General features: G+C 44.4%; 1 protein-coding gene across 1 annotated transcript in view; it reads right to left on the bottom strand.

Moving 5' to 3' along the window:
- Window positions 1–1703: 1703 nt before the first annotated feature.
- LOC112621421 (autism susceptibility gene 2 protein-like) overlaps window positions 1704–12360 on the bottom strand; it is a 95875-nt gene continuing 85218 nt past the window's right edge. Inside the window, exon 3 of the mRNA XM_025380850.1 lies at window positions 1704–2683. Within this exon, the coding sequence (XP_025236635.1) occupies window positions 2461–2683 (223 nt within the window). The 3' untranslated portion in view covers window positions 1704–2460. The remainder of the gene's footprint in view (window positions 2684–12360) is intronic.

Below are 12360 nucleotides of genomic sequence, written 5' to 3' on the forward strand. Positions count from 1 at the left end.
ATGTTTATTTTATATAAGCAAGAAAAAATGAAAGCAACCTAAATGTTCATCAGCAAGGGAAAGTTAATAAATTATGATGTAACAATTAGATATTTATGTTTTCAGGAAAAAGTATTTATTAACATGAAAAAAAGTCCTAACTGTAATGAGTGAAAAAGCAGCATTTAAAGTTGTATAAACAATATAATACCAGTGTCCATTCTTTAAAAATTTGTTTGCATGAACACAGAAATAAAGAGGCTTACAATAAATATACCACAATCATTAATAACTGTCTCTGGTTGGGGGGATTTTCGGTGATTTTTAAATTTTTTTTTCTTGATATGTTTCTGTATTTTCTAGTTTTCCCTAAAATGATAAACAGAAAAGAATTGCTGTTAAATAAAGGAATTGCTGTTAAAATAGAGACACTAATTCCAACTTTGGAATTACATATCCACCCTGTCTGATGTTATTCACTGTCACCCATCTCCATCCCATTCCCAACCTCCCAAAGTGTCCCAAATCGACATGATGGCATAATCTATGCATTGCAAATATGACACCATCATCCAGCTATTTGGAGACATTAATAATTACCTTAATTTTTCACACTCCTTTCCGGTATCTGGCATTGGATAAATACAGTTAACCTCACGTAGACATATTTTCAGCTATTAAAAACCAAGCACATTTGTGTTATCTCCTGCCCTTGAGGTGCCTGATACAAGGGAAGCATGATTGAATACCTTACTGATAAGGCTGAACAAATATGTCTTTTGAAATAGGCTATAGGAAAAGCCCAGATTAGAGATGTGTGATGCACATTAAAGTCTAGCTAAATTTGGGTAAAAGGTGGGTCTCGGTTTAATGAAGTGCTCATTCTAGAATGTTTGTTTTAAAAAGGCCATTTTTATTACTTTCAAATCCAATGGGCTTGAAGCACAATATTCTCTAAACAGAGGTAGCAAGTGCACAACAGGCCCCCACTTTTACGAGTAGGTGAGAATTATTTACAATGAGCTGATCAGTCAGCTATGATTTGGTCCCTCTGATGCGTTTAAGAACAAATTATTCAAGATAATGAAAAAAGCAACTTATTCCCTTAAGTGGTGCAACTTTTTGCAATCTTATTTTTATTCTTAATTTGCTTACCTGCACCATTCCTCAAGGCAATCTCAGGCCAAAGCCTATCTAAAGCATCATAAATTTCAAACAACTGAGCTAAATCAATAGGGTTTTATAGGACATCTTAAAGAAAACGAAGAAAAGGCATCACTTAACTAAATGTAGCTGGAGAAATGCACAGAAGTTATTTCTGTCCAGCCTCCCTTGCTACGGATGGAGGAATCAGACAGTTCTATTTTCATTCATGAGGAGCTTCTCAAAACCTTGGCACACCGTGGGATGCAATTAGCCCCGAGGAAGAGGAAACAGGAGAGCAACTTGGCAGCCCCTGAAATACTTTAGGAGAAGAAATTATTAATACCAAGGAATATTTTACTGTGGACCAAATTGTGTTCCCTCTGTTGGTGAGTCAATGATTTCATGGAAATAATTTATTCACATTAGATTTGTTAATTGCCCCATTTACCTATTGGGCATTATTCTTCTCCATGGCATGTGTCACTAGCATATATATTTGACTTTATTATTTTTATTTTGTCTGTCTCCCCCAATCCGAATGCAATTCCCTTGAAGGAATGGGTTTTTCTTTTGTTCCGTTTTGGTTTTGTTGGATGCATTTAGAACATGCCAATACATTGGAGGTGGACAAAAATATTGGCTGAATGAATCAAGCTCCCTCATATTCAAGGGGCATGTGTCTATGGTGAAGTAGAAAGAGCACTGGACTCAGAGTCCAAAGTAAGGAGCACTTTGCTTGGCTCATAGTAGACAATTGATGACCATTTTGGGAGTGGACAAATGAGTGGATGGACAGATGGACAGATGTGTGAATGGATGAATGGGCAATGGAGCAATGTTATAATGGTAACTCTCTATCTGTAAAATAAGTGTAACAACCCATTAATAAAACTGTGAAAACAGTTGTGACATCTTAGTTGCTCAGTAACTCCTTTTTTTTCTTCTTGTAGCTGATGTAGAAAAAGAAAAAACAGGGTGATGAAAATCCTAGCAGCATAAAACAAGGAAAGACAGCATTTAATCTGCGTAAATAAGAGGAGATAGGAATGTGGGCAGAGGTATCTGTTTTCACTCTGTCTTGTAGTGCTGCCAAGCCACGACAGTGTTTGAGCGGAGGCTGCAAGAGGCAGGGAAGTGGAGCAGGTGGACGGGCCGCTGGCTTCCAAGGAAACCAGCCTTCAGTTTCACCTCAGTGGCTTCCTCGAACGGAGAGGCATTAGAGGGTCAAGCAAGGTGATGACAGCCCTCCATAGTCATTCTGGTCTTAGGGGTCTCAGCTCTGGTCATTAAATCTCAAGGGTAGTCCAGCCCAGCATTCCTGTTCTTAATGTTGCTCTACCCGCCACAGGAGACAAAGCCTTCGCTGAGCAGGCTGCCTTGCTGGGTCCTTGCGGAACTTCCAGACTTGCAGTGTGGGTGGCGGCTAGCTCTGGCATCTTCTGAGTGCAGCAGCATCTTCTCTGGGGTGGTGGGTGGGGTGGGCCAGGACGCCTCCGCACATATCCACTTCAGATCCAGATCGCTGGGGTTGCTGGTGCTCTTGGAGACATCTCTGGTACTGGGAAGCAGAGAGGAAGGGATATCATTATTAACCAGAGTGGGAGTGGGGGCCCTGGCGACCCGACTGTCTTGGTTGGCCACCCCTCTTCCTAGTGATGGTGTCCTAGGAGAACGAACTAGGGTGAAAGAGCAGAAGAGAACCACAGGCCAGCAGTGGGGTGGGCCCAGGCCCTTTCGATAGAAACAGGCGGGTTTGCAAGGTGTCCCAGGGCCTGGGACGCAGTCTCTGCTGAGGAACTCTGAAATACCCATTGGTAGCATACTGGGGTAACCTGGCTGAAAGTAGAGTTTTTTCCCTGCTGTCATTGCCTAAGGCCTGTACCTAAAGTGCCCCAGAGCTGTGCCTAATGCTGAGATGTGCTTAAGAAAACACCCTTGTCTGGGGACCTTGGCCCATGCTTCCTAATCAATTGGTTCAAGAAGCAAACTCTCTTCCTACCCATAAGAGACCCACAGGCTCCTCTGGGCACCAGCCATCAGTACTGTGCATGTGGATTGCTCTAAATATACATTGCTGCAGGGCCTGCAGGAGGCCAGACTGCAGGCAACCTTGAAAACCAAGCCCTGGCATAGGGGCTGCCAGGAAACCCCAAATATGCCTTTTTCCCAGAGTTTGGCTAATACGAGCTCTCTTGTGTTCGGAGGTGACATTCCTGCGTTTCTGTCCATAGGAATGGTAAGGCTGCACAGATGTCCTAAAATACAGAAAGGATGAGAGAACAGCACTGAGTTTGGCTGGTTTCCCACCTGTAATTGACATGGAAACTATACCTCTTAATCTCCAACAGGCAAAACAACTCCTGCTGCCATGTGCAAGATCTGTGGCTCCAGCTGTAATTACTTCCTCCATGCCTTTTTGTTGCTGTTGTCCCAAGGAACAGTTCGTGGAAATGAATGTGCCACTCTAACTTCCACAGAGTCACCTCTGTCCTTGAGTCTCTTAGGTGCTCCAATCTTGACCCCTGGGAGCAGTGGCCAGCATCGTGGTAAACCAGACAAGGTAAATGGAGGGAAGGAATGAATTTAGGAAGAGATCTGGAAACTGCTTTCAAGTGAAGCCTGAGTATAGTTCCATGCCTAACTAAACCCCTTCTTCTGTCAGTGCTGCTGAAACCAAGAAAAAGAAGAGAAGGCCCACAGCAGGTTCCAGGGAGAGGCAGCTTGGGCTAACCTGAGCTCGGGGCAGGGGTGAGGGAGGCTCTCGACCACATCACTGGGTACCCCCTACCCTGTAAGAGGACAGGGGCCCGTGCACTAGACTCATCTGTGGGAGTTTTGCATTCCAGCTATCAATGGGGAAGGGACCCAGGTCTCTCTGAGGGTGTGGGCAATCAAGTGGCCCCCTCATTCTCCCCTTCCCACTGCTCACTCTGGGGTTCAGTAGAAATAGTATATAGAGGTTACCCTATCACAAGCTCAGCCATGCTTCTCTCCAACCTCACACGCAGCCCACCCCACCAGGATCCAAGCTGGCTGGGTCCCGTAACACTAGCCATCATTCGCTGATGTGACCCAAGTGCCTAGAACAATCCCTGGCACATAGTAGGTGCTTAATAAGTAGTTGCTGAATACATGTACCTATTGAACCCTTCCTATGTGCCTGACACTATGCTGAAAGCTTTACAATTATTATTCCATTTATTTTTCACAAGAATCTTGTGAGGTAAATATCAACTCATTTTCAGATGAGGAAATCAAAGCTCAGAGATGTTGAACAAATTATTGAAGGTCCCACTGCCTGGTGTAACAGGAAGTTAAACCTGTCTCCCACCCTCCTCACTGCCATCTCCAAAAACTGAGCTCCTAAACACAGCATTTTCCTGCCTTTCTCTCCCATTATTCGAGGCCAGAAACAAGAACCAGAACACACAAAGGAAAGAGAGACAGAAAGTGAGCTAGATTTTCACACCCCTAGCTCTGGCAATGGGCTCTTGGAGCTGGGCCAGGTGCCTGGAGGAGGCAAGTCCCCTCCAAGTCTCCAGCTAAGTGGCCCATTTCCTTGAGATTCTACCCATGAAGATGCTCCCCTCCGTCCTCTCTGACTCTTGGCCCCATCTTTCAGGAGAATGGGGTCAGGGGAATGGTGCATGGAAGTACAATTTCAAATTATAGTTCTTAGGTGAGGATAATGTCACAGATCACATCTCATCATTTCATTTACAGGTTTCTTTGTTTATCCAAGATGGGTGCGTACAGCTGCCCTTAAAGCTGGGTCACTAAGTCCTTCACTACGAATAATCTCACTGCATGTGTGCATGTGTGTGTGTGCATGTTCCTTCAGAGTAGCTTAGCTGAATCCACCTGGAATTATGCCAGCAGAGCTTTTAAACATATTTCTCTATGGAACAAGTTGCTTCAGCATATATAGCAGGTGACACCTATGGGTGGGAATGTTCTGCAAGGAGAAGACGCTGCACCTCCTGGTACTTTTCCACTGCGAGGCTCTAAGAAATCAAGCCCCTCTTCAGTCTCAGGAAACCTGCTTGTGATCCAGTCTGTGGGCATTCATGGGCTGGATAATCCCAAAAAAGCATATGGATCAGGAGGGAACTGGAAATGGAATATTCCCAGAAGTTGCTTGGTTTATCAGTGTCATTCAGTCAGCCAGATGGCCTGAGGGAGCATCCCATGAGAAGTGTGGAAAGTATGAAATTGCGGCAGACCCTGCTCTCCCTGTCCTGTCATACAGTTAGGGAGACACCCTGTGCATATCCAGCGAGCCACCCAGGCAGGGATAGGCATCAAATAAACACCACAGGCCATGAGGACTAGGAGTGTTCAGGGGCTGGAGGGGCTCTCCAAGGGCTGGGCTTTCTGGAAAAGCTTAGGGAAGAGGTGGAAAACACCCAATGCCTTGCAGGATGGCTCAGAGAGGTGGAGAAGGGAGGAACCCCAGGAGAGGTGGGGACACTTTGTACATGTATGACAGGAGCACACTTGTCCCAGCCCAGTGACTGAGGCTCAGATTCGGCAGACTCAGCAGGGCAGCTGTTGGACACGCAGCCATTCCCGCTTGCTCCTCCATGGCATGGTGCACCCAGAGCTGCTCCACAGGTTGCTGAGTTATGTCTTTTAAGCCAACACTTGGCTTCTGCCATGAGCTAAGCTTCTGACTGGCTTTGTGAAGGATTACCATGGTATTTCCAATCCTTCACACAGCATCTTTGTGATCCAAACCAAAAGTGCTTTCGGCTCAAGTCTCGCAGGTTCCCAAACCCACCCATCACTAGTATTGTTACTTTCTTCTCTGAGCATCTCAAATTTGCATTTTCTTTTCTGTGTCATTCGCCACTGCCTCACCCCAGGCACTATCCCCTGCAGGGCTCACCACATTTAGATTACTATGGCCTCTCCCACTGCCCCAGCTGGTCTTCATAAGAAACTCATTCACTAAAAGATTTGAAAATGTGCACACCCTTTGACCCATTAATTCCATTTTTCAAAATTTATCGTTGTCTAACTTTTCTACTCATTCTTTCGTTTGTTGATTTAGTGTGGACCAGGAGACTTGCTAGGTGCTGGGGCTACTCAACGATGAACAAACCAGAAACTCGAGGCCCTGGCAGAGCTTACAGTCTAGGTCATTTGTTTGTTTTTCCCCTAAATACATATACATATGCCCTTGGGCAAGACATATCTGTCATGCTCTGAGAGACAGTATGCAGTCACTGTGTCATACCATAAAATAAAAGCCCATTGACCACACTGCAGACACAAAATGACAGTTGCAGAGGGAATAAGAAGGAAAACTGTTTCAGGTTAGGTTTTCAAACAGTGTGCCACACCCCAAGAGCCTCAGGGGTGGGCTGGAACTGGGTGGGATGCGGGCACTGGCAGAAAGAGGAAGGGACACTTCATTTGTGCATCACCTGAGGGACTCTCCTGTTCTCAGCACCCCCCCGCCCCTGCCCTCGCCCGACCTCTCCAACCAAGCAGTTCTTTGTCATTTTCTCCATGGCACTCAGGGGCTTCCTAGTAAGATCTATTACAATTTGAACAAAATGTTCTGTGACTGAAAAAGTTTGAAACCACTAGTCATCTCAAGGTTCTTAAAGTGCTCCTATATTTACTCTGAAATCTTCCAGACTAGAAGATTTCCTGCCCCTCGCTGCCCCAATTCCCTTTAAATTCTCTAGCTTTTTATGTTTCATTAATGGGCTTTAATGATACCTGATACATGTTGGGTGTGTAATTAATGGGCAATAATACATGGACATGGACGTGATAAGTAACAAAATCTCATCAACCATGCAAACATGCTAGACACTCAAAACCCTCAAACAATTCTGCTCAATATTTAGCAGAGGGAAAAACTAGCTTAATTAGGAACACATCAAAAACAACAACAGAAATGTTAGCAGTTTTAACAATTTGACATGCATCCTAGATGGTGTTATTCGGCGTTTTATGTACTATTTGCTAAGTTTCCACAATGTGCTGGATAGCAATCTCTTTGCTCTAATTCTTGAGGCAATAGATTTTATATCGGCACTTTCATCATTCACACACCACCACTGTGATTTTTTTTACAATATCTAAAGGCCACTTGTACTACTATATATTTAACTTAAACAGTTATTTTATATTTAAATAAATTTATTTTAAAAGAAAACTTTTTACCATGACCTATAAATAGAAGACCAAAAACATTTGCCATAATAGAAGGTGGCTGTAACAAATTCACAATGATGGAAACAATAATTTTTCTGTGTAGCATTTACTATCCCCTTTGGTTTCACCAGGGATATGGGCACTGCATTTTGGGAAACATTGTTTGAACTCATACCATCACAGTATTCAGCTAAGAAATTAAAAGTAGGTGTCGTTTGTCTTTTTTCCCTCCACCTCATCCTACAAAACCCCTGCTCCCGCACACCCACATCCCCACTCCCCTCCAAGCATTCCCTTGCTCTAAGCTAGCCCACAACTAGTCATTGATAAGGTATTAAACTATCACCTTGTCATTTTTGCATATGGATAAGAGACGACTTTTTCAGAACTCAAATGTCAGATCTTTGTTGGAATTTTGGACATAACGCAAGAGAATTATATTATTTAATTCAAAGCACATACAACAGGTGATTGACTAACCACTCCTATTCATAAACCGGTCCTCATACCTCTCCACAGGCTCATTTTTAGATTTCCCCCAAAACACAGAAATTTGCCCAAGAATGGATTAAAAGCTTTAGGGTTAAACAGATAATGGTATTTTCAGATTGTGATGACATTCTAGAAAAAAAAAATATGGCTCAACCATTCACTAGCCTACACCTTATTGTAACCACATCTATAGCTACCTTCTTCCCCCAACCCACCCAGGAGAGCAGGAGGGGAAGCTGGTCACGGAGACTGGAGATTGAATTTACATCAGTGGTGTTGTTGTCATGCATTGTTCTCTCTTACATTCTGAAAGTCTTTCCTCCCTGGCCGTTCATTAGGCAATCCTCCTCCCAAAGGACTTTGGGAGCATTGTGGCATGTCAGATTTTCCAAGAGCAGACTCTGAGATGAGATTGTGTCCAGGGGGCCTATTGGAGGGTTGTCCAATAGGAACCACACCTGTGAGTGAATGTGGGCAGCAGCATTGGGCTGCAGGAGAGGCTGAGCTGGGCTACAGTCACAGCAGAGGCCTCAACCAGCCACGCAGGGGTTGGGATGGCCCCTAGAACTGGCCCAACTGAGGCAAGGGGGTCCAGCCTTTGTATCCCCCACAGTAGCCAGTCATTGAATGCAAGATACCCCAAGGAGGGATCATAGCCTTGAGCAAGGCAGCCCTCTTTGGCCAAAGGCCAAGAGATTCCACTGCAAGCCACCAGTAGACAGTGCTCCTGGTAGCCAAGAGAATGATGCCTTGGTCTTGAAGGAGAATCTGGGTAGAACCCCATAGCATCCACTGCAAGAGTAAACCCACTAGTGCCTGGCTCCCGGGACCCTCCAAGTAGTGGCAACATCGATAAACCATAGGGCCTGATTTCTAGGCAGCACCTCACAGTGATAAACGATGGATCAGTAGGCCTGCTGCCTGCAAGAGAAGCTGAGAGGCAGGTAGTGTTGGCATGTATGTGGGGGTAGGGCAAGGGAGCAGAACACCCCTTGTGGACCTTGATATTGTGCTCTACCTTTCTGCATTCATCCCTCTTCCTCTGAAAAAGTGCTGGGCAGGAAACAAATGTGGTCTTGATGCCTATTGGGCCATCAATCTTGAGATACAGCATTCAATTTCAAAGTTATTTGACCAAAGCCAAGTTACAAATCTTGAAGGAAGCTGGCTTTGCAGAGTGACAAGGGCATTTGAAAGCATGAACTGGGGTGAACCTTATAAGCCAAAATCTCAGAAGTCCTTGGTTGCCAGGAGTTAGCCAAGCATTTGCTGGACTTGCTTTGTTTCCTGGGGTTATGGAAATTTTATGTGCAGGTAGAATTGCCTGTGCAAAAGCCTGAGAAGTAACCCTGGGGGAGAAGAGTAGCTCAACCCTGCAGATTTCCTCCCTGGTCTGCTTTCTTCCCCTAAAGCCAGACCATGCAGGAGAGTGATAAAACCAAGTTCATGGCTTGTCCCCATTCATTTTGTTCTTTTTGGGAAACATGGTGGAGCCTGGAGCATTTCTCCTTCCACATCTCCTTAAATGGGTCTGACTCAGGTAGAGAGGAGACCACCATCATTGTGTAGTAAGACAGGGGTGGGAGTGACGGGGCTTCCATAGTTACCATTACAGTGTGCTCGGCACCATGTTGGGTCTGCACATATCTTCTCATTTAATCCTTACCAGCACCTGCAGAGGTAAATCAGATTATTCTTTTTTTCCCTAGATGAATCGGACATCAAAGAAATCAAGTAATTTGCCACAAACTCACAGGCAACCACCTACTGAAAGGCAAAGTTGAGACTGAAACCCAGGTCTTCCTGGCTCCAGCCCATTTCTGTTGATGGTTAAGAAGCCCCTCCCAGCACTTTAGGAGGCAGATGGATCACCTGAGGTCAGGAGTTTGAGACTACCCTGGCCAACATGATGACACCGTCTCTACCAAAAAATACAAAAATCAGTCAGGTGTGGTGGCGTGCACCTTTAGTCCCAGCTACTGGAGAGGCTGAGGTGGGAAAATCACTGGAACCCGGGAGGCGGAGGTTGCAATGAGCCTGGGTGAGCGAATGAGACCCTGTCTCAAAAAACAAAAGAAGCTCCCGTTCTCCCAGGGCCATGGTGCCACACTGCAGTTGTCCTTTCACATAAAAAGGACATTTAATGGCAACTTTTGGTGCACCCAGAATTCTGTTCATCTCCACGCCCAGCTCAGATCCCCTGGGCTCAGTTTGCCTCAAGGGCCTTTTCTGCATCTCCTCAACTTGCCCAGTCACCCACTGCAGTGTCCTCAGCACACTAAGAAACCTGACGGTGTCACTGACTGACTAGCTGATGCACAAGCGGTGCTGAAACATAAATTAGCCGAGAAGAGAGCCGGCCCGTATCTTCCCAAACCGGCGGTGTGTCATTCCAAATCAAATGCTTGTACGTATCCTGTTCGTTCTCTGGGCCCAAACTTCTTATACTTGCTCTGAAAATCTGGATCTCCATTTGGTTGTGTTATACCAATTGTTTATTTAAAACAAAACAAAACTTTTTTGAACTCAGGGAGAAAATGCCACTGGTAATTAAGCCTGAGATGGTAATTAATTCCTATGACAGACGAGGCTCTTCATCCTGGTGGAGGCATGCTGGCCCATGTAGACCCAGGTGCGAGTGGTCATACCTGTTTATGTATTGCTTGTCCTTCTCCATATTTCACAGATGATAGGATACAGCTCTGCATCTCTTCATGTTAATTCCATTTGAAATACTCCCCACCAACATCTTAGGGCTCTGCCATCTAATAAGTGCAGCCAATTTATTGATAGTAAATCTAGGCCAAGACAGACTCACATTGATGTGGGCCACAGGGCATTTAAATTAAACAGGAACTCTCCAGCCATCTGTGTTTTAACTTTTTTATGCCTTGATAATAAGCCCTGTTTAGAATAATTTGCTGTGGAAACTGGGACTTCGTGACTGACAGAGAAAGGCCGGGGATAAACAACCCACGCAGGCCCCTGAATTTGCGAGAATGTCAGGCGAATTTAGACTCATCATAAAAGAATTCTCAGTGACTGTATTTCAATATGACACTTTTATGGTTTTTTATTTTCTAGCCCATTGCAGCCCCAGAGCCCTGGCATGATTTATATAGCCTGGCAGTGCATAATCTTTTGTATAAGATATACAGGCCTCCGGAGGTTTAATTTCTTTCCTCACCGCCACTGACAGCATTTGTGCTTCCCTTCTCTTCTATTTTCATTTCTAATGAGATATTGGACTTTGCTCAGTGAGAGGTGATATTTCCACATTTGCAGCCTGACAGGCTAAATCACCAGATCTCAGTGGTGAGGATACAAACCCATTTAAACTGTGTCAAAATATTCATGGAGCCCCATTGATTTGGGCAACGGTTATTAGGAAGCTATTTGGAAAGTTCAGGTTTAATTTTTGGAGCTTTCTGCTGCAAAATCACTCAGTTACATCACAGAGAAAATGGTATCAAAAGGATGAAGAAGAGCGGGGGTGTGGTGTGTTGCGTTTATTTTGTTGGGATTATTTTTAGTACACAGATGACCTTTGTTTAAAAAAAAAAGAAAAGAAAAGAAATCCCAGAACGATGCAGTGGTAAATACACAGTATGAAGCAAAGTAAATTCTTCCTATTGCATATAAATGAATAATATGTCAAGCTATTGAAATGTTTTTTTAAAAAAGCAACAGTGAAAGCATCTGACATAGGAGATTAATGTTTTGCATTGCTACACTGACTTCTACCTCTGCCTTTGATCTTAAATCTAGCTGAAACTATTGAGACAGGAGTTTAGCTTCTAAGTGGGATGGGTTCAAAAAGCACTGGTTCACTTAGTGTTCAGAAGTGTCACAGAGGAAAAATCCCATGAGCAAGGGAGGCAAACGTGGCTGTCTCTGGGAGGGGTTGTCAGGTTAGAAATGCAACAAATGGTCAATGGAAGGAATTTAGGAGCTCCTAGCAGAACTCAGGAAATACATATGGCTGAAGGAACCTTTGATATGGGGTCATTGGAACAAAGCATTGGGATGTCCTTGGACACTGCAAAAGATCTAAGTCCTTTGATGGGACCAAGCACATTTGCCCTTTATATGGTAAGGTCATTTGCAATCGTTGCTTGATTTATGACCTGGGACTTTATATGAAGTTTATATTTACTAGGGTTCTCAAGTTCACAGGGACCTCATTAAATGATACACACAACATACATACACACACAGAGAAACTGCTTTGCCAGTTTACGGGTGATAAAGTGTTTTCTGTACCACTTTACAATAAGTGGACATTAATGAATGCTAAATTAGGGCAGAATTCCTATGGAATGGCATATTACATTCACATTAATACCAAATGAGTTCATTGTGAGACACATTATGGCAGCAAATATCACAGGAATTAGTGAGGGATTAGGAAATACCACTGCAATTAGACCTGTATGGGGAGAAGCAGCCACCCATCCAGATGGTGGGCTACTCATACACCAACACTTTCTGGCCTGGCCAGTGAACACTTGGGTGCCAGGGTGCTGGGAGGCTTGCAGAGCCCTCTGGGAACATAATATTCCTCTGCTAATA

The sequence above is a fragment of the Theropithecus gelada genome, chromosome 3 (genome assembly GCF_003255815.1).
Source record: "Theropithecus gelada isolate Dixy chromosome 3, Tgel_1.0, whole genome shotgun sequence".
NCBI classification, from domain to species: domain Eukaryota; kingdom Metazoa; phylum Chordata; class Mammalia; order Primates; family Cercopithecidae; genus Theropithecus; species Theropithecus gelada.